General features: G+C 42.2%; 2 protein-coding genes across 6 annotated transcripts; both read left to right on the top strand.

The window, feature by feature from the left end:
• Window positions 1-2,329: 2,329 nt before the first annotated feature.
• On the top strand, window positions 2,330-10,850 carry LOC135262651 (15-hydroxyprostaglandin dehydrogenase [NAD(+)]-like). Of its 3 annotated transcripts, none has more exons than XM_064349730.1 (8): window positions 2,330-2,470; window positions 2,791-2,885; window positions 3,108-3,231; window positions 7,420-7,526; window positions 7,913-8,015; window positions 8,664-8,740; window positions 9,572-9,735; window positions 10,453-10,850. In XM_064349730.1, the coding sequence occupies exons 2-8, from the start codon at window positions 2,793-2,795 to the stop codon at window positions 10,595-10,597; spliced, it is 813 nt and encodes a 270-aa protein (XP_064205800.1). In that variant the 5' UTR covers window positions 2,330-2,470; window positions 2,791-2,792; the 3' UTR covers window positions 10,598-10,850. The 3 variants fall into 3 exon arrangements, with proteins under 3 accessions (XP_064205800.1, XP_064205801.1, XP_064205802.1); XM_064349731.1 differs by lacking the exons at window positions 2,330-2,470; window positions 2,791-2,885; window positions 3,108-3,231 and adding exons at window positions 4,880-5,021; window positions 5,242-5,336; window positions 5,561-5,684; XM_064349732.1 differs by lacking the exons at window positions 2,330-2,470; window positions 2,791-2,885; window positions 3,108-3,231 and adding exons at window positions 4,904-5,118; window positions 5,242-5,336; window positions 5,561-5,684.
• Window positions 2,344-23,623, top strand: LOC135262652 (15-hydroxyprostaglandin dehydrogenase [NAD(+)]-like). Of its 3 annotated transcripts, none has more exons than XM_064349736.1 (8): window positions 2,344-2,470; window positions 14,462-14,556; window positions 14,676-14,799; window positions 16,355-16,461; window positions 18,756-18,852; window positions 19,571-19,647; window positions 20,159-20,322; window positions 22,837-23,623. In XM_064349736.1, exons 2-8 carry the CDS (start codon window positions 14,464-14,466, stop codon window positions 22,985-22,987), a joined length of 813 nt encoding a protein of 270 aa, XP_064205806.1. In that variant the 5' UTR covers window positions 2,344-2,470; window positions 14,462-14,463; the 3' UTR covers window positions 22,988-23,623. The 3 variants fall into 3 exon arrangements, with proteins under 3 accessions (XP_064205806.1, XP_064205805.1, XP_064205804.1); XM_064349735.1 differs by lacking the exon at window positions 2,344-2,470 and adding an exon at window positions 14,101-14,188; XM_064349734.1 differs by lacking the exon at window positions 2,344-2,470 and adding an exon at window positions 14,151-14,260.
• The last annotated feature ends 3,401 nt before the right edge of the window (window positions 23,624-27,024 follow it).

Here is a 27,024-nt window from a genome sequence, read left to right as displayed (position 1 = left end):
TTGAATCATTTGACATTTAAGTGATATTGCACAAGGGTGTACTCACTTCTGCAAAAAAAGGCCTTGCTACGTGCTGTCAAGAAGAAAAGACTTTAGTGGGCCAAGCACCATCAACACTGGACCAAGAAAGATTGGGAAGAGACAGACACACATCCTTTTAGTTGCTGTTTAACTGTATTCGGGATTCTTTCTAGTCGCATTGAGTTCTTCCTGTAGTTGTGGTGCAGTTTTATGACGGTTTCTTTTGCTAGACAAGACAAGATATTTGTCTTCTGCCTCTTTAAGTTCCTGGTCTTCTCCAGTTAACATTACTGCCCATCAGCTGGACCATCCTGAGGGTGTACTGAACTCAGAACCAGGAAATATTAAACTTCTTTGTAATTTTTTCGCTGGGAATAATCTTGCCACAATACTTTTACTTGGCTCTGCACATCTTAGCCAAACTTGGTCTTTGGCATATTTCTTGCAACCTTAGTGTCTATTTTACTTACATTAAAAGCCAGGGGTACTAGGCTACCTGTGTTTTTTTTTAAACCTAAAAGTAGATAAGATTTCAGTCAATTTAACTACCTCTACACCTCCTTCCCACCCCTCCACCTCCCACTTTGATAGACTTCCAATAGTAACACCCTTCCAATATACTGATTGGATAGGCTTCCAATATTTTTTTTAATTGTAATTAAAGCCAAAGGAGGCTATTTCAAGGAAAGTCAAGTCTAAGATTATTTTAAACTGAGACTCATCTTTTTGAATTACTGTAGGTATAAATCGAAAAAAGTTTTGTACTTTGGTTTGTTATTCAATAAATGTGCATAAATTAACTGAATTGTTCTGTACCTAAAGTTTTTTTTTTTATACAACCACATTACATTACATTACATTACATTACCACAGGTGGCCTAATACTTTTGGCCTGTACTGTATGCTCGCCTACTGCGGGCGTTTGCAGCTTCACATGCACAACAGAATGCCCACCCCTCAGGTGAGGATGAGGAGGTCCAGCACAGTCTCTGAGGGGCCACCATTTGCACTTGCAGCATTGCACCCATTCAAAGGTCGGCACGTCTGGATACAACAGCCTGACAAAGCAGAAGAACTCACTGCAGTTACATGCAGGCTTGAATAGGACCATCGGTGTAAAAAGGGACTAAAAACGATGAGTTGTTTTCATGTTTGTATCTGGTGATCAATCTGAGCTCATTTTTGACATTGGCAGTAAAGCCTCTGGTGGAGTTGGTCACAAATCATTGGTGAGGGGCGTGGCTGTGTTAGGGTGGCTGTGGCTGTGGCTGTGGCTGCGTGGCTGTGTAAGCCTAACCATGATTAAAATGCAATAATACAACTACAATAGATTATTGGCAAATATTCTGGAAGAAATTCTACAGATTTTTTTTTTTACAGTGTAACCATAAAGTACATAAAAATAAAATTTAATCCATATCTGACGTACGGTTAGACCATCCACCATATGCTGAGAAATTCTGCTGTTCCTACATCTTGCTTCTGCTAAGAAGAAGAGGAACCCGTTGACATGTGGGTACTGGGTCCTGCCTAGTGACAAACATAGTGAGTGTTTGTCAAAATTATTTTAAGCAACATTGTGTGTCAGCAGTTGCACTGACGTAAAAAACTCCTCTTCAGAAATCTTCTCATGTATTCAGAACAAATGTAGACACTGACATTATAATTTTCTCCTAGAAGCATATTGCATTTTTAACTTTTATCCAGCTTACACTAGTATCCAGTCCAGCGGCCAGTGATGTTGCTTATATATTCTAGTGTGGTGCGCCACACTGCTGCTTATGGACATGTTAGCCAGCATATCAATATGACATTTGGAGGGATGGCTGCAGTTCAGTGCTAGTGAACCTGCAATGGTCATGAATGTGACGCTGCGCCAGTGGTCAGAAGTAGGCCACGACGTAATACCCACTCGGAAATGAAGTCAGTCTCCTGTGAACAAATTTCTCAGGGTTAAACGGTCGTCTCTACTGCAGTCTCTCTTCTGGGTGATAGTGGATAACGAATAATCACCAATCCTTCCATTGTAATAATATTCAGTTTGATCCATTTTGATACATTTTAGATGTTATGATTACAAGGCCGGTTCATACCCCTATTTCTTGTGTGTAGGCTACCGTTTTTACGTGTTGTACCGTAAGCCTGAGAGAGAAAATACGAAACGAAGAAACACAACCTTAGAAGAGAGTGAGATATCTTGAACGAGGAAAACTATTTCTTTGTTGTTTTCCACATCTGTAGGCTCATTATGATTTGTAGAGTCGTTCAAGTGCGACTTCCGTGTCGGAAACTCGTAGCCTATTTCCGACATTTTCAGTAACCTTAGAAGGCAGCATTCGTCTCGGTTTGCCACGCCCGCGGCTTACACATCGCATATGACACGGTGTTGCCTGTGTCGAAATTAATGAAACTTCGCTAACAACTCTGGACAGGGTTGAGCTCTAGAACGGTAAGCGCCTTATTTGACAATTCATAAAAAAGTTCCACCAAATGTAGTTTGAAGTGGATAAATAGCCTATAGGCTACGTGTTAAAAAAACTGTTATTTTTGCACGGAGGTAGTCATAAATATTCACAGTAGGCCTAGGTGTTGGATGTTTTAGTGGCAGCCGGTGGGCGCCCAGTGACTCCAAGTCCTCTCATTATTTATTTATTTATTTATTTGTTTGTTTGTTTGTTTGTGACAGTAGAGGACACGTATGACTGGTTTGTAAAGACCACAATTCTAAGGTATATATTTTCAAGAAGACTTTATTTCTTGTTTCTCCAGTTATGGCGTTAAGTGGTAAGATAGCTCTTGTAACCGGTGCCAGTCAAGGTTTGGGGAAAGGCTTTTCGGACGTTCTTCTGAAAAATGGAGCGAAGGTAACACTAACTGACGACAATATTAAGTATTCAAAACATTTCTTCCCATTCTACAGGACCGTATAGTTTTGTATGTGAATATTTAAAATTACTTTCATTTAAAATTTATAGTTTAAAGTGAACGTGTTGCTATTAAAATAAATCAAACAAGAATTGTTATTGCCTAGTTCTCTGGAATGTCTGTATTCTACGGTGTTTGTAACAATAGATCTTCGTGTTTAGGTGGCACTGCTGGACGTTAACGAAACGGCTGGGAAAAACGCCAAAGCGGATTTTGATAAAGAGTATGGAGAAGACAGCACCATTTTTCTGACATGCGATGTGACCTCATATGAACACCTGAAAGGTGGGCTATTTATGTATTTTATGTATATATATATATATATATATATATATATATATATATATTTCTCGAAGTAACGGGACAAAACTATAGCCTACTCTGGTAGCTTAGGGTGTGGAGTCAGATAGTAGGCGAAACAAAACCATAAGTTGTGTAGAGTCGGGGATATCATCTCCGAGGGAGCTAACACGAGAGAATACTAGAGACCTGGACCCTGAGTGTTACACTGCCAGGCAAACACAAAGAACAAGCAACGAAACACAAGACAAAAGGGGAACACTACAAGTAAACAAGTGCACCGAGATAAGCTAACGACACGGACGCATGCAGAAACCAAAATCGCTAATGCCACAATGGCAAGACAGGCCTGGCAAATCCGAGACATCAGGAATTGGTAATCGCCCTCTGGTGGCTGCTCGAGGCCACCAAGACACTGGACGTCTTTGGAATGAAGTTTGATGAATTGCAAGGTTATGTCCTGCGTTTCAACTGGTTAGAAAACATTGCTGATAATGCAGAATATATACATACATATATATATATATAACGTGTCTAGGGGTCTAGTTTTGACCTTGACTGGTTTGACTGTAAAGCCACCTTCCGTTATTATTATTTTATAAATAGCATTGCATATATAACTGGCATCCTACTTCGACTACACTGTGAAAACATTCTCCCAATTAAAACTTCCATGGTTCTGTGGGCTACAAATTTTAAGCTATAGTGACCAACCTTTTATGTAGGCACAGCAATCACAAACAAGTTGCATTAATCCACATTGCACTGTTGAGCTAACGTGTCCAGCAAAATATTTGTAGTTTTGTGAAATTTTATTACTTCATGCAAACATAAATCCAAGAATATAGCTGCAAGCAGCAATTAACAGGGTCCAAGCATTATGGGGCAATGGTGCAATATGAGTAAATGAAAGGAAGCATCTATTGTAATGAGTGAAACTAAATCCCAGACTTGTTAAATAAAAATTCAGTAAACTTATGGAGCTGACAAGTTAGTAAAACTGACATTAGTAGGCTACACAGTTAAATTGGCTTTATTCAGCCGTACAGGGATGGATTTATATGGAACCCAGAATGAGTGTTCTGGGGAGCTCAGCAAATTCGGTGGCTATTGTCCAAACAGCCACAGTTATAGGCAAAAATGTCACAGGCCACGTTTGCCGAAATTGAGCTGACCAATTTTGATATTTTGATAATGATACTTTGCCCCATATCATGCAGAACCAATTTCATGACATTTTGGTTCGTCCAATTGTGAGATATACAGTTTTGAATTTGTAGCACCACCTATGGGTTTAAGTTGGACTGCACACATGCTTTTTTATCAGCCCTTAACATCAATTTTTTTGTTGTTGTTGTTTTTTTGTGTTGTTTGTTCTGTTTTTTCATTTTGAAGAAATTAGCCAAGGGAGGTGAAAAAAGGTGTGGCCTAAAAAGAAAGTTGAATCTTGCTGGATTTTTATCAGTGATTGCTATTAAACTAACAACAACAACAGCAAAAAAAATAAAACCAGGTGCTCTCTCTCTCTCTCCACCAGCCGGCGCAGCCGAGACCAGTCTGCTTTTTCGGCGGATCGCATATAAACAGCATAGTATCCAGTTACGCAGCCAGCAGTGTTTCTTGTATATCCTGGTGTGATGCACCACACTACTGCTTAAAAACGTATTCCCCAGTATTTCGACAGCATCTAAGGGCGGCAGTCGTCTTGGTTTGTCACTCCCATATCTGACACATCCCGTACGACCTGAAAATTCACTTATAACTCTCGACAAAGGGTAAGCTCTCTAACAACAAGTGCCTTTTTTGGCAGTTCAAAACAATATTATAATCAAATTCAGTCTGAAGTGGATAAGTAGCCTATAAGTGAGAAAGGTAGGGGGAAAAAACGAAAAAATTCACGGAGGCACTGTGCCGCACATAACATAATTTTTGTAGACAGAAAGGTGTAGACATTTCTGTGGTAAATACGCTGAACTGATTTTCTTGTTTCTCCAGTTATGGCGTTAAGTGGTAAGATAGCTCTTGTTACCGGTGCCAGTCAAGGTTTGGGCAAAGGCTTTTCTGACATTCTTCTGAAAAATGGAGCGAAGGTAACACTAACTGACGACAATATTAAGTATTCAAAACATTTCTTCGCATTCTGAAAGACCGCATGGTTTTGTATGCGAACATCGAAAAGGACCTTCATTTCAACGTAATTTATAACTTTTAAATAAACGTTTCCATTTTTTAAAAATCGTTGTTAATTAGTTCTCTTAGTTCTGGAGAATGTCTGTCTTCTACGGTATTTGTGACAATAGATCTGCGTATTTAGGTGGCACTGTTGGACATTAATGAAAATGCTGGGAAAAACGCCAAAGCGGATTTTGATAAAGAGTATGGAAAAGATCGCAACATTTTCTTGACATGCGACGTGACCTCAAATGCACAACTGAAAGGTAGGCTATATTTTTGTTATACGGAAGTCCATAGAGACAACGGAGATATTTACTGCTATTGTAAGAGTACTAAAGGCGACTAATTTTCCTCAGGTGGATTGGGACCGTTTCAGACATCGTGAGTTATGTCACAAGTAGACTAGCATCCTACATAAGCCTGTTTTGTGTCAACTTTTATAACGTTATAACGTTTAGCTATTAGCCATTGTTGTTTATGTCACTGTTCCACGCCAGCGTGACACCCCCGGAGAGGGAGATGCGCCCGTTCCGGGAAACACCGTTGGCTGTCGCATGGAGAGAGAGAGAGACCTTCACCCTCACGGGTTCCAGGCAAAAATAATTAACTAAAACAACAAACTAAAATAACAAAGACAAAAGAAAACAAAACTTTTCAGATCCCCCCTCCTAGCTGGCCAGAATTTCACATGGCCAGCTCCTCCCACCTTTCAGATGTTGAGGAGTGCTTTATTCCGAACCCTGCTTCATTTAAGTTAGTTTTTCGTTGGAGCAGAGAAATGGAGCTTTAGAATGTGGCCCAGGGCTGCCCAACCTTACTGCTGGGCTCCAGCCTTGCCTTCTCCAGCCCTAACAAAGCACACGTCGGTCAACAGATAGAGATCTCGTTGGGCTGCGAATTAGTGGAGTCAAGTGTGCCTGATTAGGATTGAAATTAAACCCAAATGGATTGTAGTTCTCCAGGAACAGGATTGGGCATAGACAAGATTTGTCTTGCTTGCCACATTTCTCGCAAAACCAGTTCAGGCCTACTCAAAGCATTAGATTACTGCGATTAAGCAGATGCTCTTATCCAGAGCGAATTACACAACTTGTTACACAGCATTTTACATTGCAGTATATATACCGAAGCAATTCAGGTTAAGTACCTTGCTCAGGGGTACAACGGCAGTGTCCTATCCAAGAATCAAACCTATGACTTTTCAGTTACAAGCCCGGTTCCTTACCCACTGTGCTACACTGCCACCCAAATCATGTTGACATTTCTGTTAGGACCATCCAACATTTAAGTCTGAATAAATTTATAGAACTGAAACAGAGAGCATACCTTGTCCCCTGCTGACAGATTATTCCCCCTTCGTGTGGGTTTCTGTAAAACACTTCTTTAATTGTACATGTCCACCTGCTGTTGTTTTAGTCCTCTAAGGGGTCTGTCCACCAGACACCTGCTAAATAGTGCTGGCTGTAGGATATATTCTTGGAAAATATTCATTTGTATACACAATTAACATTTAATCTTTACCAGTAATTACCTAGGTGGCTGTTACACGTACAATGCGCGTCTCTCAAATCTAGCTTGCTAGTCAAATTGTTGGTACGCAGTCAGTGAAGTTACATTTTTGTTCTATATGCAGCAAATTTCCCAAATGTTCCCTGAAAGTACAGTAATGTTCTATTTGGTCAATAGTAGGTGCCTTTTATGAGCACGGAAGCTGCAGCTGAATTGTGCGCTGTGACCACGGGTACAATTTTATGTGACTGGCAGGTTGGACCCCAGTTTTAAGTATTTGTAACTTTTTAGGCACTTTTTGTAAAAAAATAAATAAATAAATCTGAGAGTGTTAGCTAATTGATAATTTTTTTTATAATCAATGTCCTGAAAATGTTAATGTTTTTTTTCCCCTTATTCCTAAACAAACTGAAAATTACCCTTAATAATAAAAAGTAACCTTGGTTGTGTGTATGCTAGTGCTCGTGGTGAGATTCATTTTGTCAACAGATGCATTCCAAAAAACCATCGAAAAGTTTGGCAGAATCGACATTGTAAGCAACAATGCAGGGATTGTGGATGAGACTAACTGGGAGAAAACGGTGGAAGTAAATCTGGTAAAATATTTTTCAATAATCTTTTAAAATGAACAGCAGGGATGGATGTCTACTTGGGGGGGGGGGGGGGTGCGTTTTCTCGTTGTCTGCAGTACAAATATGTATTACAATCAAGAAAAGGTGATGATCTAGTCAAAATGATGCCTGAAAAAGATTATACTCATATATATATGTCAACATAGTGAATTTTCTATTTTACCCAATTGACCACAAATTATTAAAATAGAGTGATTCGGAATGTTGTGATATCATAGCCAGTATCGAGCGTTTTCACAATGTAAATGTGTCTCTGACCAGCGAGTATTAGCCTCCCTGATGCAGGTCCAAACGTGAGGCCTCACCTGTAACTCTTAACCAGTGAGCTACCTTCGATGTCTTTTACACAGAATGGAGTGATTAGGGGCACCTATCTGGCACTTCAGCACATGAAGAAGGGGAGTGGAGGAGGAGGAGAAGGAGGAGTAATAATTAACACATCTTCCATGGCAGGTAGTATCATCAGAATCGGCCTACGGCTTCTCTTTGCATTGATCTGTGTGCATGGGGACATTTTGCATAATTTCCTTTCTCTCACACACACACACACACACCAGTTCAGTGTCAAAGTCCTCTAATCGAAAGACTGAAAAGGTGCTTCTCAGCTAAATGAAGACTTTTGGTATCCAGAATTTTTAAAAAAAAAGTACAATAGTATTCCTTTAGTAGTAAGTGTTAAATGCTGCTCTTCACATGGACCCATTGTTTCTTTTCCTTTAAATTTGAGACCTAATTTCTGTAAACAAGACCAGGGATGCTAATCCTAATATAATGCCAACGGTTGTTTTTTAATACGAGGGCTCCTGAGCACAAGCCGTTTTGTAGTAAAACTGGTTTCAGTTAAAGGTTGCGCAAGTTCATGAGTCACAAGAACGCCCCATTTAATTCACAGGCTCCAGGGAATTTGAATGCTTGTGGTACGAGTGTAGTCTACAAGCCTACAAATAACCATGAGTTTGACTCACTATAATTTTAGAGGCCTGGTTGTGGATGAAGGTTAGCAAGGGTAATGCTATGGATTGTGGTCTTTGTTAAGTAATTAAGTAATTTCATCCAGCCTGCTTGCGTTTAGACGGCTGATCCTGGTTTATCTGCACACAGGGCTGGGTCCCCTCTTAACCTCTCCTGTCTACACAGCCAGCAAACATGGAGTCGTTGGGTTCACCAGGGCGATGGCAGTAAGTTCCTTCAGGAGGAAAATGGACGCCTGTATTCTGTGATACAGTTCTGGTCTCTCTTGGAGTTCCCTCTGTTCATGCGTCTCTTCCTCCCCAAACGCTTTTACTGCAGGTTGGAATGATTTTTAGGTCTTATTGCATGCACTGCATGCTTTAGATCTCCCCACAAATTTTCGATAATACTCAAGTCTGGGGACTGTGAATGCCTTTTAAATGTAATCTTTCATTCCTTTGAGTAGTTCTTGATTGATTTTGAGGTATGCTTTGGATTGTCTTGTTGAAATATCTCGATAGCCTCATTTCAGCTTCACTGTCTTTAGTAACTCCGGAACATTAGCGTCTAGGATTTGTTGACATTTGGTTGAATCCGCTCTTACTTTCCACAACACTCACTAAGCTTAATAGCTCCACCTTCCTTCTTAACGTTGGCATGGTGTTCTTTTCTTAAAATGCTTCCCGTTTTTCTCCAAATGTGTCTTTGTTGGCTGTGGCCCAAGAGTTCAGTTTTAGATTCATCATAGTCCGCAGCACTTGTTTCATGCTAAAGTCTGGATCCTGCAGAAGTTAACTTTTCAGTTGGTGATTCAGCGAAACGTGCAGTTTGACGGGGGAAACCCGAGTATACCGGCGTATGTGCAGCTGTTTGCGGCAAAAATAAATATTGGGGATTACCTACATTAGGGACTGATGATTTGCGTGTGTGTGCGTGTGTTTGTGTATGTGTGTGCGTGCGCATGTGTGTGTGTGTATGTGTGTGCATGCGCATGTGTGTGTGTGTGTATGTGTGTGCGTGCGCATGTGTGCATGTGTGTGTGTCTGTTTGTGTTACAGGAAGCCTCGAGTGTGAGTGGTTATGGTGTTAGGATCAACGCCTTCTGTCCCTCTTTCGTCAAAACTCCCATCCTCGATTTTATGACGAATGAAAAGGCAGCAGGACAGCTTGGCCATCTCCAGCATTTGTCCGATAAAATTTTAGCGAAGACTGGCATACTCGAGTGAGTTCCTCTCAAACTTCTGTCCATTTCATCAATTCAGTTGCTGCTTGGCACCTTAAACAGCCTTATATCAGCTACATAACCCTGAAACAAAGCTCTCATACTTCCATTAAAACCATAACTAACCTGTCTATTCAGTTCAGTTCAATTTTATCTTTGTAGTGCTTTTTACAGAGACACTGTTGAGATGCTTCAGAACAGGGGTGTCCAATCTTATCTGAAAAGGGCCAGTGAGAGTACAGGTTTGTGATTTAGCCCAGCTCTACAGCACCTGACTCTAATTATCAAGGTCTTGATTGAAGGCCATAATTTGTTAATTAGTTGAGTCGGGTGTCGTAATACTGGGTTAAAGTAAAAACCTGCACCCACACCGGCCCTTTTCGGGTAAAACTGGACGCACCTCCTTCACAGAAACAGGCAATATCGATGTTGTACCCCCAAAAATCCAGCAGGTGAGGTAAAAGAAAAAAACTTGTAGTGTGCTGTGAAAAAAAGTACAGTGTTTGTAGTACAGTGAATAATTGCATTTACAGATTGTATCAGTTTCAGGAAATAAACATCTCTCTGTATAAGGGTGTGGGTGTTGTGGTGGGTGTGTGTCTCTGTTTAAGGGTGTGGGGTGCTGTGGTGGGTGTGTGTCTCTGTTTAAGGGTGTGGGGTGTAGTGGTGGGTGTGTGTGTCTCTGTTTAAGGGTGTGGGGTGCTGTGCATTTTTCAGGGTGCCAGCGGTTGCTGAGAGGTTCCTGCAGCTGGTGACGGACGAGGAAAAGAACGGGGCGGTGATGATGGTCACACAGGAATGCACTGCCTACATGAATTTTCCAAAAGATTTTAAGGACGCACCCAAGACCATTCTCCCCTGAATCTTTGTTAAAGAAACTCTGCAAGTTCACTTGAATTTCATTTTTCTATAAACACCGAAAAAATGTCACAATATGTCCGGTGAGAACATTAAGGATGCGACCTGTTCAAGCAGGAACATGATGTGTTTCTGTTTGTGGGCAATGCAGTATCTGTGCCTTTTGCAATATTGTAGTTTTTTTTCCAGTTTTGGATACACTGATAATACCACCGTACTGTACTGTATAATGTATAAAAAAATATATAGTACCAGCATATTTGGTGTATTTGATTCTCTATAGCCTAACCATGATTAAAATGGAAATATAACCACAAGTGACATTTAAGGGTGCAAACCCATTGTATAAACACGAAGACGAGAGCAAAAACGCATTCCCAGGTTAATGTCACGAGAGAACGCGGTAGAACACAAACGGAGAGTGAAGCTCGCGCGGCCAGGAAATCGGAGTGAAGTCCGAGTCTTTACGTGAGGACTCGGCAAAAATAAAACAACCGCCAGGAGATGACACGAGAGAATACCAGAGACTGGACAGAGCTCTGAGTACACACAGACCCGCAAACGCAAGACACAAGGGGATTGAACATTAAAACTAACGTGCATCGAATTAAGCTAACGAGACGAAAGCATGCAGAAACCAAAACCGCTAAAGTAATAATGACAAGCCAGGACAGGCAAATGGGTAACGGGTGCCCTCTGGTGGCTGATCGAGGACACCGGGACACTTGAGGTCTTTGGAATAACGTTCGATGAATTCCGTTATGTCAAACGTCTCAACTGGTTAGAAAGCATTGCTGACAATGCAGACTCTTTTTTTCAAAAAACAAATTTTCGGTTGCAAATTAAGTTGGCACTTAATTAAGTACAAACTTCATCCACTCCTTCAAAATTATTCAAACTGGCAGAAAATCTCAAGGGCATTTCTTCGTTTTGTTTACTGGATTTTGTTCGACTTGAGGAGGCAGGGAGGGGGAGGGTGACAGCTAGGCCATGGGAAAGCTAGCTACATAGGAGCATACCTTTTTTAGGAGCATATGCTATACAATATATAGAAGTTCGCACCTCTAAAGACCCATAATGTAATTTGTTTATTATATAGTTCTTATGCTCATTCTTGGTGGTATTGTCATAACATTTGAACCAGGCTTTGTCCAGCATTGTAGCTGTGGCTGCCTTGTGCGCATCTAAACCACCAGGCGCAGCCTCATCTGTATCCACTGGGAAAAAATAAAAATAAAATAATAATAATAATAAACTTCCACTGTGTATTAGCTTCTATTACTTTGCATCAATAATATTTTGATTAATTCTAACTCTTGGAAAACAAAACTCCCAATTAAGAAGAGACCAGGATTATGCTTGTAGTCAAAAGGGTTCAAACATAGTAGCCGTTTTATTTCGGGTAGCCTATGTCATTTTCAGGCTTGAGTTTAAAAAATGGGGTACTATTTAAGTGGTTAAACGGCTGCAGGACCCTATTTCTTGTCTATTACGTATAGTTTTACGCGTTGAACGTTAAAGAGGAAATACTACACAAAGCAACATAGACCTAGAAGAGAGTGAGAGGCGGCACAAAGAAAACTCTTGCCTTGTCTCTGACGTACCCACTTGTTACAACTCGGAGGGTCGTTCAAGTGCAACTCGTATTCCAACAGCACCCATAGGCAGCTGAATCGTCTCGGGTTGCCACTCCCGTACACATCATACGCGACGTGATGCTGCCAATGTCGACATTAAATTTCACTTAGCCTATAATTATAGCTGCCTTCATGTGCTCCTCGTTAGCTCCCACTACCAAATTCGGAAGTTATAATTACGACACGTCAGGCATTCAAGTGGCCTTTGTAAGATCTTTGAAATAAATAAATAAATTATAACAATAATGGACGCACAATGGAAGCAAGTTTTTGTGGCTAGTATTTTATGTACGAAAACAAGCGCGCATTTAAAAAAAATCAACACCTGAAGCATTTGGACTTGCTGAAATGTGAGAACTGCGTGTAGGGCAGGCTAAACAGTATTCTCACATATACACTGCTCCGTTGGCATGAGCTGGCTGTTAAATAGCAAGCTGTCATGCTAGACTTAGATTTGTTGTTTTTTCCTCTGCTTTTAACACAATTCAACCCCATATTTTAACCAGTAGGCTTTTAGAACAATTTGACTTGAGTAACAGTCTTGTGGGCTGGATTCTTGACTTTTTAACTAATAGGACACAAAAGAGTGAGGGTAAATGGAATTCTGTCTGACCAAGTTTGCTCCTCAACTGGCTCCCCACAAGGATGTGTGCTTTCGCCCCTATTATTTATCCTCTACACAAATATGTGTCAGAGCAGGTGTGAAAATAGGACCATCTTAAAGTATGCAGATGACTCTGTTATTGTTAGTCAGCTCCAGGATAATGAGACCAGCCACGGCACCGGACATCAACGACTTTGTCAAGTGGTGTGAGGAGTCCTATCTTCAATTAAACATATAAATTAAACATATCTAAGACAAAAGACATGATAATCGCTTTTAGAAGACAGGCCCACACCCCTGAAGTCACATGCATTAAGGGTCAGACGGTGGAATGTGTGCAATTTTATAAATATCCTGGGACAATTATTGACTCAAAAATGAACTTTGAAGCAAATTGGGAAGCGGTGTGCAAAAAGGGGTGCCAGCGTTTGTTCAGTTTGAGGAAACTGTCTTATCTCCACACTGACAAAACCACGATGACCTCATTCTGCCGTGCTTTTATTGAATCGATTTCATCTTTTTCTTTGGTGTCGTGGTCTGGAAACCTATCTTTAAAGAACAGGAACTCTCTGAATCAAATTGTTAAGTGGTCTAGTAGGCCGCTTGGTGAGTCACAGCTTAACCCGTGCGTCCCTGTAGCCTACGCCAGACAGTTACAGCGGATAACTGGCTTGATTTTAAATGACGACTCCCACCCTTTGCACAGTGAATTTCAGCTTCTTCCTTCTGGACGAAGGTTTATAGTCCCAAAGTGCAGAACAAAGCGGTATAAAATAGCTTTGTTCCAGCAGCATCACATGAGCATCACTCAGATGAACAAGTCGTAGCAACATTGCACAGATGATAGCCTACAGAAGCAACGTTTATCTTATTTATGTATTTATTTATTTATTTAATCTTTCAGTTTTAGTGGTTTTTAGTGATGATCGGAACCTTGAGTACTTGTATTATGTTTGTCTACTGTCTGTGTTGTTTCTAAATTGTGTGTCAAGATGGATGCCTCGTCTACTGCAAACCAAATCTACCTAAGGGTACAAACGAAGTAACCTGAACCTGAACCTTGCTACTGGCTTCATAGTAAAAGTTAGTGTGCAGTAGCTAACGTGTATGCAGGCACAAAAGCGTGTGATAACTAAAAAATGAATGAAAATATTAACACATTAAAATCCTAATACTAGATACTAACAAAGAATGCTAAATATTAACACAAAACAGCGATATATATGATTCTGTCTTTTAACTTGACACGGCTTAACCGCTTTGCGCCATTTTTCTTTGACAACACGCCTCCATAGCGTCACAACTTTGCAACTCGGTTATCGTATCATAGAAACAGCCGGCTGGTTTCCCACAGGTAATTACGACTTCGTTGGGTCGTTCGAGTGCACGCAACTCCTAAATACGATATTTCTGGCCGCACATTAAGGTAGCGTAACTCTGGACTGAGGATATAGGTCTTGCATATTTTCATCAAATTTCGAAGTTTGAAGTGAATAAATAGACAATACGTGCAAAAAAAAAAAAAAAAAAAAAGTCAGTGGTGTTATTTTCCAAGAAGGTGCTGTTCCATAGTTTATTATTTGTTTATTGTTTAGACAGCGCTGAACTGATTTTCTTATTTCTCCAGTTATGGCGTTAAGTGGTAAGGTAGCTCTTGTAACTGGTGCCAGTCAAGGTTTGGGGAAAGGCTTTTCGGACATTCTTCTGAAAAATGGAGCAAAGGTAATACTTAATGACAATATTAAATATTCTAAATATTTCTTCACGTTATAAAAGGCCGTATGGTTTTGTACGTAAATATGTCTTTTACGGTGCTTGTGACAATAGATCTGCGTATTTAGGTGGCAATGTTGGACATTAACGAAACGGTTGGGAAAACCGCCAAAGCGGATTTTGATAAAGAGTACGGAGAAGACCGGACCGTTTTTTTGAAATGCGATGTCACCTCAGCGGAACAACTAAAAGGTAATTTTATTTTTATTATTTCATACGAATGTCAGAAGAGGCCAAGTATTTATTATAAAGGCTTTATATAGCACATATAAAAAAACTTAAACATAAACATGACATAGGCTGATGGCTTCATAAATCATATCCAATGTCAAACTTCATAAAGGGTGACATAACACCCTCTTATCGAACATGTTATGCCAACAGTGACATGACCGAGTAGAATGTCACATAATTCGCGGTGTCACAATGACCAGGGCTGCCCAAGCTTGTTCCTTTCACTCCAACCCTAACGAAGCACCTGCCATTCAACACCTAGAGGTCTTTTCGAGCTGCTACTCTGTAGAATCATGATTGCCAAAATAGAGTTGAAACCACAACCTTGATGGTAGATTTCCTGGAACAGAGTTTGGCAGCCCTGGTGTAGAAAAAAAACATGTGCGCGTGAGCGAGGCAGTTTGCTAAAATGAACGAAAAACCAGTTAATGCCCAGGACTGAAGCCACATATCCTCTGGCGAGAAACGACTTCGAAAATCGGCTCCATTCGTTTCAACGGGAGCCGATTTAGGTACGATAACGAGTCAGATTAAAGATCCATCGTATAAACTGTATCCGATTTCAAATTTCCCCCTCACTACATAGTTCTGTTAAGGAGGACTCGTCATTATTGCTGTGTGGGGATTTCCAAAATATACGATCGATAAACATTGTTTTAAAAATAGAGGCGTCCAAGCGGCGGGAGGCGAGATGAAGCCTCTAGGTGACCAGATGCCAGGTGACCTCGTCGGAGGATGTGTGGCTTCAGTCTACAGGGCACGTTACATGATATTACATTACAGGCATTTAGCAGACGCTCTTATCCAGAGCGACTTACACAACTTTTACATAGCATTTTACATTGTATCCATTTATACATACGGAAGCAATTTCGGTTAAGTACCTTGCTCAAGGGTATAACGGCAGTGTCCTACCCGGGAATCGAACCTGCGAGTTCCTTACCCACTGTGCTACACTCCGTGGTACACGTTGCGTAACTCCTAGTTTAAAATGTATGCCAGTGCAAGCTATCTCTCTAAGGGGATTAAACACTGCTGAATTTAAGCTATATTTATGGGCAGATATTAATTAATAAAAATTATTAGCATTTTATCTTTAACAGTAATGGCATAGCTACATGGCACGGGTACAATGCATGTTTCTCAAATCTTGCTCGCTAGTGAAAACGTTACTACTGTCAATAGAGGTACACTTTTGTTTTGTATAGTGCAAATTTGCCTAATGTACTCTGAAAGTACACTAATGTTCTATTTGGGCACTAGTAAGTGCCTTTTACAAGCAAAAAAAGGTACAACTGAATTGTGTATTGTTGGCTAGCGGTACAAGTTTTTTTTTTTTAAAGGTGTTTCATACCTTTTTTCTGACAGTGCAGGCGAATTAAAACGATTATAATTGATTTCCCTAAAATTCGGTGTTTTTCTATTTGTCCCTTATTCCGAATCAAATTCTAAAAGGTGATAGCATTGGTTGTGTGAATGCTCACATTCATGGTGACATTTGTTTTTTCATCAGATGCGTTCCAGAAAACCATCGAGAGGTTTGGCGGACTCCACATCGTTGCCAACAACGCAGGGATTCTGGATGAGAGCGACTGGGAGAAAACAGTACAGATAAATCTGGTAAGATTATCTTACGATAACCTTCTAAAAATGAACAGTAGGGATGGATGTCTGTACTTCGGGGAATTCGTTTTTCTGTTGTCTGCGGGACATGTGCGAAATAAAAACAAAGGTAAAAAGCTGGTGATCTAGCCAAATGTTGCCTGAAAAATATTATACTCATAAAGCCATAGTGAATTTTCTATTTTTCCCAATTGACCACAAAGCATTCAAATAGTCATAATGTTTTGCTATCATAGCCAGTGTCGAGCGATTGCACAATCAAATCAATTATTTATATTGCACATTTCATACAGGAAGCAAGTCAATGGGTTGTACACGAACAGTACATATTAAAAAAGAAATAATATAAAAATAAAAAAGCAACCACAGAATCACACAACAAATGAAGTAACAGTAAAATAAAAATGAAAACAATTAAATTCCCTTAATCTAAGGGTACGCACTGAAAAGGTGTGTTTTCATCTTTTCCTTGAAACCCTTTAATGTTTCAACATTTCTAAGATCAGCCAGCAGGTCATTCCAGGTTATTCCAGGTTATTCCAGAGGCAGGAAGCATAGAAACAGAAAGCTGTTTGCCTGCAGTTTTAGTTTTAACCCTTGGAACAATTAAAAGACTAGCACCAGATTATCTATGAGATCTAAAAGGTTTATTATCTAAGAGTTTTATAAAATTTAAAAATCAATTCTGGAGCCAGTGTAATGACCTCATGTTAGATTTAATGCATTTATTTTTGTTAAAGCACTTGCTGCTGCGTTCTGTATTACCTGCAGACAACCAATGGTTGTTTTTTTTTGTTGTTGTTTTTGAATGACTTGAGAAGAGGGCATTCCAGTAATCTACTATAGCCGCGTTTCCACCAAAATTACCCGGAACTTTCAGTCCCAGGAACTACTTTACCAGGAACTAAAAGGTTCCTTCAGCCAATGGTTGTCTGCGTTTCCACCGGGGTCTAAAGTACCGCGAAGATTAGGCAAATTAGCCCACTGACGTTGTCGTCGGTCCATCTGTCATATGATTTCTTCTGTAACCCCATACTACCACCGAAGTAGCCTACATTATTTTCTAATAACCGGGACAGCCCGGATGGGTTTATTCCACTTATATACAACGGGTTACCAACAATGACTATATATGGTTACTTTTGTATTTATTGATTTTCATATATCCTCTCAAACACATTCATTAACAGCAGAAAACATGCACACGTTGTAAACAATTTGCTGTTTTATTACTTTCTCGTCGTCAATTCCATATAGGCTAATCGCAAAATGACATATGAATAGAACGAAAACTCGGACTTGCGTGAAAATGTAAATTAGTAGTGGTACAGCCACCGTTTGCTTTCCTTCGAAGTTACTGCTAGCCGAGCAGCGAAGTGTGCCCTCCAGATGCGAACCATGCACCATAAATGAGTCCATAGTCTTCCTGGTCTTTTCGTGGAATTGAAAAAATGGCAGTAAAATTACGGCAGTCTGAAAAAGCTAAAGGGAAGATTACTAGAATTAACCTGTTATTTTACCCGGATAAAAAGTGCGGAAGGTAATTTCCAGTTTGCTTGTACTGTATCACCAATTTAAATTATGCAGAACTACCGCATACCTCACATAACTGTATCAAACGTTTTGAGTCAATTACAACGGGCTAACAAAGAAAATCCAGAAGAAAATATTCAGCAACCGAATTAATTCGTTTGAATGTTTTGGTAGCCTACGTAATATGCTGTCCCAGCACGAATGCTTAGCATTTTATAAAACGAATACTAAAGCAAGAAAAGAACAGAAGAGCACACGTTATAATTCCAAGACGTTGACAGGCTATAACCAAAAGTAGGCTACTGCGCCGCATAACATACAAGTTTGATTTGAAGTTAATATGAAAATAAATTGGTTTGCCGCTGCATATTTTCAAACATGGCGGGTAATGGCGGAAAATAAATACAACACAAATGCTACGAGTATTCGACCAATCAGAAATGTTCAGCGCTGCAATCTCCACCCAAAAGGTTCCTGTACTTTCGGAAAGTACTACCCCCCGAGCAGGAACGTTTTGGGGGGTAAAACAAAGCCCCCAGAACTAAATTTAGACCCTAGTTCCTGCGGTGGAAACGCACTGAGTTCCTCAAAAGGTTCCTAGTTCCGGGGTATAGTTCCTGCGGTGGAAACGCGGCTTATGTAAATGTGTCTCTGACCATCTGAGAAGCAGTGAGTATTAGCCTCCCTGATGCAGGTCCAAACGTGAGGCCTCACCTGTAACTCTAACCAGTGAGCTACCTTCGGTGTCTTTTACACAGAATGGAGTGATTAGGGGCACCTATCTGGCACTTCAGCACATGAAGAAGGGGAGTGGAGGAGGAGGAGGAGTAATAGTCAACACAGCCTCCATTGCAGGTAGTATTGGACGACAGCTTCTCTCTGCATTGATCTGTATGCATGGGGACATTCTGCACCCTTTCCTTTATTTGAATGTTTTCAAATTTATCAGTGGAATGGTGCCTTGGGGTTGGTTTCTGATGCCAAAGTAGAAATACAGAGTTGAATCCATCCCTCCATCCGTTATCTATAACCGCTTATCCTGGGCAGGGTCCATCCATTATCTGTACCCGCTTATCCTGGGCAGGGTCCATCCATTATCTATACTCGCTTATCCTGGGCAGGGTCTCGGGGGGACCCTATCCCAGCATGCATTGAAGAGGCGGGATTAAACCCTGGACAGGCCGCCAACCTGTCGCAGGGCACACACACGAGATTCGAACCCGTAACCTTCTTGCTGTGAGGCAACAGTGCTACCCACTGCACCACCCTGCCGCCCACAGCCCCAAACCACAGAGTTAAATTTCAGGGTTTGAGAGATAGCACTTTCTTCCATTAACCACAGTAGGCAGTGGTGTATGTATATATATATATGTATAATAATACAGTGCATTCCAGACTGACATTAATGCACAGTTTCAGAGATGAGAGATCATTTACTTGACCAAAGTAATGCTGAAGAGTAAAAGATGCCATGCAGCATTGTATTTTAGTCCTGTTGTCTTTGTTATGCTGCAGTTAACTGCATTGGGTCTGCTTGCGTTTAGACGGCTGATCCTGGTTTATCTGCACACAGGGCTGGGTCCCCTCTTAACCTCTCCTGTCTACACAGCCACCAAACATGGAGTCGTTGGGTTCACCAGGGCGATGGCAGTAAGTTCCTTCAGGAGGAAAATGGACGCCTGTACTCTGTGACACAGTTCTGGTCTCCCACAAATGCAGTTCACTCTCTATTTTTCCCTTTAGGAATTCCCCCCCCCCCCGTTTCTTGCCAAACCCTACTAGGTCTAAGATATGTTTTGGTCTTGCATGGACTGCACGTTTGACATCTCTCCTCAGATATTCAATAATATTCAAGTCTGGGGACAGTGAAGACCATTTCAGTTTATCCTATCATTCCTTTAAGTAGTTACTGATTGATTTTGAGGTATGTTCAAGGTCTTGTTAACCTTTTACTTGGTGATTCAACAAAGCATGCAGTTTGAGTGGGGAAAAATGTGTGCATACCACTTGTCTGTGTATCTGTTTGTGGCAAAAAGAAATACGTCTACATGGGAAACATCTACATCAGGGACTGATTTCATGGGGTGCGTGTGTGTGCGTGCGTGTGTGTGCGTGCGTGCGTGTGCGTGCGTGCATGTGTGTGTGTCTGTTTGTGTTACAGGATGCCTCGAAGGCGAGTGATTATGGCGTAAGGATCAACGCCCTCTGTCCCACTTTCGTCCGAACGCCAATCCTTGATTTCCTGACCAATGAGAAGTCGGCGGGACAGTTTGGTGATCTCCTGCGTTTAGCCGAGCAGCTCAAGCAGATGGCCGGCGTACTCGAGTGAGTTCCTCTCGAACTTCTGTCCCTTTCCACCCAGCTCATCGGCTGCACAACCCTCACACAAATAATCTCTCAAACTTCTGTCCCTTTCCACCCAGCTCATCGGCTGCACAACCCTCACACAAATAATCTCTCAAACTTCTGTCCCTTTCCACCCAGCTCATCGGCTGCACAACCCTCACACAAATAATCTCTCAAACTTCTGTCCCTTTTCACCCAGCTCATCGGCTGCACAACCCTCACACAAATAATCTCTCATACTTCCATTCAAACTATGACTCACCTATTACAGTGTTACATATACATATTACAGTTTGTATGAGTGGGGGGGGGGGGGTGTGTGGTGTGTTGGTTGGGGGGGGGGGGCATTTTCCAGACTTCCGGATCAAAAAAATAGACGGCCTATGGGACAAATGAATTCTGTTTTTTTTAATTCCTTCAAAATAATTTATGACATTTGGACATTTGTTTGTGTATTAAAAAAATATTTTTCCGCCATTTTTTATAATGTAGAGAGACACCATTTTTGCTTTAGAGCAGGGGTGTCCAGTCTTCTCCAAAAATGGCCAGTGAGAGTACAAGTTTGTGTTTTAGCGCAGTTCTACGACACCTGACTCTTCATTTGACAGACACTTTTATCCAAAGTGACGTACAAAAAAATGCATGGTGACTTAGGTGCATTAACTGTCTTAACTACTACTTGTATTTTTTCCATAGACTGCGTTGTTGCCGTTCTCGTTGTTAGTGTTAATCAGTTTAACCTTCAGGGTCCAAGTTGAACTATGCGGTTGTTCCCTGCACTTGGACCGGTACTTCTCTCTAGGGGTTTTGTCATACATGTTCCTGGTTATGGTTATACACTTTGTTGTACGTCGCTCTGGATAAGAGCGTCTGCCAAATGCCTGTAATGTAATGTAATGTAATGCATACCAAAGGTCATTGGACAACTACAGAACACAGGTCAGGTACAGTTCTTGTAAAGTATCAGTTATCCATAGCCATGGACACCAAGTCTAATTCACGCAGTAAGCACGGGATAAGTCAGTAAAGTTATGGCAAGAGGGGAATGATTACAAGAGATATGATGAAGAGCTACAACATCAAGATGAAGATACAAGTGCAACATGAAGTGCTAGAAGATCAAGATTCAAGTGTTACATGAGAGTGGTACTGGACTGGAGGTAACAGTTACAGTTAGCCAAGGTACAGACTGAAGAGATGGCAGAAAATGGCCAGTGACTAAGTGGTTCTTATGGGGAGTTCGTTCCACCTCTGGGGAGCTAGGGTGGAGAAGCTCTGTGGTTGGGACGAGAGAGAACCCTTCACCCGGATTGCAGGGGGGGCAAGTCGCCCTGCTGCTGTTGAGCTGGTGTGGAGCAGACCGGAGTGGTCGAGCTGGCGTGTAGGATTGAATCATGTCCTGTATGTAGGTGGGGGCTGTCCTGTTGGCTGAGGTGTAGGCCAGAGTCAGGACCTCAAACCAGATCCTGGCGGTGACCAGTAGCCAGCGGAGTAACCTCAGCAGGGGTGTGACACGCGAGAACTTTGAAAGTTTGAAGACATGTCAGGCAGTGGTGTTCTGAAGACCATTTATCTCTATGTAGGTTTTGACTGAAGACCATGATTAGTTCATTAGTTCAACCAGGTGTCGTAGTGCTGGGCTTAAACAAAAAAATGCACCCACAACGGCCTTTTGTGTGGGGTGTAGTGGTGGCTATGTGTGTCTCTGTATAAGGGTGTGGGGTGCTGTGGTGGGTGTGGGTCTCTGTATAAGGGTGTGGGGTGTTGTGGTGGGTGTGTGTCTCTGTTTAAGGGTGTGGGGTGCTGTGGTGGGTGTGGGTCTCTGTATAAGGGTGTGGGGTGTTGTGGTGGGTGTGTGTCTCTGTTTAAGGGTGTGGGGTGCTGTGGTGGGTGTGTGTGTCTCTGTTTAAGGGTGTGGGGTGCTGTGGTGGGTGTGTCTCTGTTTAAGGGTGTGGGGTGTTGTGGTGGGTGTGTGTCTCTGTTTAAGGGTGTGGGGTGCTGTGGTGGGTGTGTGTCTCTGTTTAAGGGTGTGGGGTGCTGTGGTGGGTGTGTGTGTCTCTGTTTAAGGGTGTGGGGTGCTGTGGTGGGTGTGTGTCTCTGTTTAAGGGTGTGGGGTGCTGTGGTGGGTGTGGGTCTCTCTGTTTAAGGGTGTGGGGTGCTGTGGTGGGTGTGGGTCTCTCTGTATAAGGGTGTGGGGTGTTGTGGTGGGTGTGTGTCTCTGTTTAAGGGTGTGGGGTGTTGTGGTGGGTGTGTGTCTCTGTTTAAGGGTGTGGGGTGCTGTGGTGGGTGTGGGTCTCTCTGTATAAGGGTGTGGGGTGCTGTGGTGGGTGTGGGTCTCTCTGTTTAAGGGTGTGGGGTGCTGTGGTGGGTGTGTGTGTCTCTGTTTAAGGGTGTGGGGTGCTGTGGTAGGTGTGTGTCTCTGTTTAAGGGTGTGGGGTGTTGTGGTGGGTGTGTGTCTCTGTTTAAGGGTGTGGGGTGCTGTGCATTTTTCAGGGTGCCAGACGTCGCTGAGAGGTTCCTGCAGCTGGTGACGGACGAGGAGAAGAACGGGGCGGTGATGATGGTGACGCTGGAGGGCGGCACCGTTGTGAGTTTTCCGGAGCTTTTTAAGGTGGCGGTCGAGCTGGGGCCGCCGTCCCAGTAGCCCGCCATCGAGAGGGTAGCGTTTCCTTAGAGGGGCGGGTCGCCCCAAAAATGAGATAATGCTTTAGCTGCACTAACCCGGAGTGCCGGCCGTCAATCCAGGCCGTTTCGCTCAGATTTAATTTAGAGTTTTCTAGATATCCGCTGCAGCTCTCCCTGATACAGCGAATCTCAGCGGTGCCAACGTTTGTGGTGCTCGAAGCACCGAAAATTTACTTTAAAAAAAACTGCCAGTGTTTCTTTCCAAATGTAGTGCCACAGTTATGAACATGAATAGACCTTATTGTATTCCGGTTTCATAAAAAAACTGCTTTCTGCCGCAAGTACAGCGACTGTGTGTATCCGCGTAAAAACTTTCAAACAAAGCTTGCCAGTATTCTCTATTTTAAAACTTTGTAGAACTTTGTAGAACGTCTAAGAAAAAACGATCACTACGAAAATGTGAAAATAAAAGCTGATGTTCATATTGTAACATATATGTCTTTAATACCATATAACATCTTTCTGATAAATTACTGCGCCGTCTGACTGCACGTTTAAAAGAAATGTATTAATTCACAATGCTACGTAATAATGGTACACGTACAGTTCACTTACACAGGTCTGAGTTCCTCGTGAATAAAACTATTTTCACGTGCGTCTTGTGAACCTGTTTCATTTTTTTTCTATTTGTTGTAACGAGGGCTGTCGAGTAGGAAACAACTGACACAAATGTGCACGTCCACTAGGTGCCGCTATTGAGATAGCGACAGCTTTTGAGAAGCTTTTTGAACCCCCTAACGTGCACTCGGACTACACCTAACGTAGCTGCGGGATGTACTGATAAGCATGAGGGAATAAGAAGAAACAATATAATTAATAGCTTGCATATTTCTGTAAGCACTAAGAATAAGATACAGCACTAGTTTGATTGGCTCTATACACACAAACAATAACATATGGCACTAGTTTGAATAGCTCTATAAGCACAAACAATAAAATAGCAGTTGTCTGAATAGCTTTATAAGCACAAATAATAACATAAACACTAGTTTGAATAGCTCTATAAACAAACAATAACATACAGCACATGTTTGAATAACTGCGTAAGCAGGAACAGTGTCATGCTGAAGTTTGCAATTGTTTGTATCGTTATCCGTGAACATCAGCCTTTTTGATAACACAACTCTGCCAAATAGTGTAAAACAAATAGTGACAAAACTGAAGCCATGACCTGTGGTTAAAACAGGAGTTTGTGGGAAGGAGTGCAAATATTTGTGTTGCAGGTGACACCCCCCACCCTGCCCCTTGCACAGTATTACTTTATGCATGTTCATTTCAGCTCAAAATGAAAAAGCCATTTAAAAACGTTTTAATTTATTTTACTGATGGAAGAAATCGGAGTACCAGGAAGAAAGCCACGCAAACACGGGGAGAACATGCCAACTCCACACAGAGAGGACCTGGCTGACTGGGACTCGAACCTGCAACCCCTTCTTGAGAGGCTGTATCCACTGAGTCTACAAAGCATGTGTGCGAAATACACGTTTGGGGGAGATTAATGCTGGCCAGGACTGATCAACTGCCAGGACAATACACAGTATAATGTGTAACGAGCTGGTCTTGTAACCTAAAGGTCGCAGGTTCGATTCCCCGGTAGGACACTGCCATTGTACCCTTGAGCAAGGTACTTAACCTGCATTGCTTTAGTACATATCCAGCTGTATAAAATGGGGGCAAAGTAAATTCTGTGTAATTCGCCCTGGACACGAGCGTCCACTAAATGCCCTGTATGTACACAAATGCCAATGTAATGTACACCTGAAATGTTTGGCAAAATCCATCTGTGCGACTGGACATTGTTGTAAACGCATGAGGTCACACATGTAAGTGTGTCAGCCCAGTCTGAAAACAAACAATAGGTGTGCCCTTTCTTTGCAGAAGGTAAAAAGAGCGGAGACCGTCGTGCTCCTGTGCAAATTTCGGCACAAACACCGAAACGAGAGGGACAGAGCAGGCCCCTCACTCCTGCGAGCACCGAACTCCCGAATGTCCAGGAAGAAAAAGGGATGTAAAACGTTTTAAATGGCGTAAGATCGGACGAAGATGCGTGCCGTCTGTCCTTATCTGAGCCGGGCCTGGAGACGTCTTGGCCTGTACACTTGATGACCGCTGCCTTCCATCAGCACTTTATGGCCATTATAAACTCATTTACTCACTGCTGGTGTTGTAAAAAAAAAAGAAGAAAAATCTCTGAATCTCCAATAAGACGGAGAGAAAGACCAGACGGATGAAGGAGAGATTTACAAGATTAATGATACTGATGTTTAATCTACACCTCTGTTTCTACACTCCACTCTTCCTCGCTTGTTTGACCACTGCTGAACGTGTTCTTCCAGACCTTTCTTCAGGTTTGTTTGATGCCCAAAATTAACTCGGGGATAAAGAGGGAAAGAGAGGGTGGCGAAGCAGCGCCGCTTCTCTGTAATTTTTGGCAAATTAAACTCGATAAACGTTCCCGTCTTCTCCGCCGCGGTTACCGAACGTAATCGGTCAGGACCCGAGGTCTGCAGGATCGCCTGCGTTTGCACTGTAAACTGCTCCGCCGGTTGTATTTAATGGGATTATAACGACAGTTATGCTTTACAAGAATTGATGTTTGTGACTTTTATGAGGTGCGAGTGAAGAGGCGGGCCTAGGCCCGGGCCATAAAAGCGGGAGGAATTTTAATTGGTCGAAGCTGTGGCCAGTTCGCTGCGCCGCTTTGTTCTGGCTGCTCTGGGGGTGGGGTGGGGGGGTTCCCTTGTGCCACCGGCCTGATTTAAAATCTGTGAGCCCCCCGCGCCCCACCCCCCAATTTTAATGCTGAACCTCCACTCCAAAAAAAAAACCAGGCTTTTAATTTGCTTCATGTTCTGTTAATTAAGCGGTCACTTCTCTCTGAACTGTTGTTTTATCTGGGGGGGGGTGGGGGGGGGCAGACACAGTATCTCACTGTTCTACCCCCAAACAGCCCGTCTGCTGTTTCTTTTCAACAGGCTTTAAAAAAAAAGTGTAAACAAAAATCTAATTTACATTTTTTGCCTTTTTTTTTTGCTTTGCCCATTTGCAGAACGTGGAAACAATATTTATGGAGCAGTATTTATGGTTCTTGCAGTATTCATTGATTTCAGGATTTGAACTGGAAATCTTAATTAGCAGATTGTGGATGCTTAGCTTTGACTGACTCATTTTTTTAATCATCCGATTGCTTCATTAGCAACCTCCTGACAAGAAAGCTAATGGTGGATGATGCCAGTCTCCTGTGCTGTGCACAAGTAAGATGTTTATGACAAGCAAAAGGTTAGCAGGAGCTAGGTTAGCGCAATGTGACGTCAAATTCGTTTTTGTGTGCTGCCGGTTTGTGTGCGTGTGTGTGTGGGGGGGGGGGGGTGGGGTGGTCGGGGGGGGGCAGTCAACCCTAGTGGTTGAGGAGAGATAAGAGCAGGAGTGCTGTCTGACGTGTGTCAGAAACGTCAGGGATTTAATCTTACATACGACGCCCCCCCCAGCCCCCCTCCCTCCTTTAATCAGCTAATCCCCAGCCTGGCTCTTCATTTGCATGTTTCTGTAATGCATTACATTACATTACATTCATTTAGCAGACGCTTTTATCCAAAGCGACGTACAAAAGTGCATTTTCATGATCGTAGACAACTGCTGAACACGGGTTCAGTAAGGTACAATTACTTATTTTGTAAAACTATTTCTAGCCGAGAACAAAGAACACTATCCTGGTCTAATGCCCCCCCCCCCTCCCTGTACACCCCGCTGTGTTCCTGACTGGATCTGACCAGCTCCAGACAGGTCAAGGTTCGGATCGGCTCCTTAAACAGAAGTAGCCACATCACAGATTCATTTACTCCGGCCTCTGGGCGGCGAATCGAATGACTGATCTGGGCAGGTGTTCATATAAAAGGGGCAGGGTAACACACTTATTTCGGTCAGGGTTAATATTAAACAAAAAATGACTCATCGTTTTCAGAGGGGATTCCAGGGTCCACTGCACAAAGTACAGCA

The sequence above is a fragment of the Anguilla rostrata genome, chromosome 9, assembly GCF_018555375.3.
Source record: "Anguilla rostrata isolate EN2019 chromosome 9, ASM1855537v3, whole genome shotgun sequence".
NCBI lineage: Eukaryota > Metazoa > Chordata > Actinopteri > Anguilliformes > Anguillidae > Anguilla > Anguilla rostrata.
Note: the sequence above shows the minus strand (reverse complement) of the source record. Positions and strands in the feature narration are given on the sequence as shown.

Coding starts and splice junctions, on each gene's coding strand:
- LOC135262651 (XM_064349730.1), top strand. CDS start 2,793: ATGGCGTTAAGTGGTAAGATAGCTCTTGTAACCGGTGCCAGTCAAGGT. Junction 8,741..9,571: donor GGTTCACCAGGGCGATGGCA/GTAAGTTCCTTC, acceptor TTTGTGTTACAG/GAAGCCTCGAGTGTGAGTGG. Junction 9,736..10,452: donor GCGAAGACTGGCATACTCGA/GTGAGTTCCTCT, acceptor TGCATTTTTCAG/GGTGCCAGCGGTTGCTGAGA.
- LOC135262652 (XM_064349736.1), top strand. CDS start 14,464: ATGGCGTTAAGTGGTAAGGTAGCTCTTGTAACTGGTGCCAGTCAAGGT. Junction 14,557..14,675: donor TTCTGAAAAATGGAGCAAAG/GTAATACTTAAT, acceptor CTGCGTATTTAG/GTGGCAATGTTGGACATTAA. Junction 14,800..16,354: donor CTCAGCGGAACAACTAAAAG/GTAATTTTATTT, acceptor TTTTTTCATCAG/ATGCGTTCCAGAAAACCATC.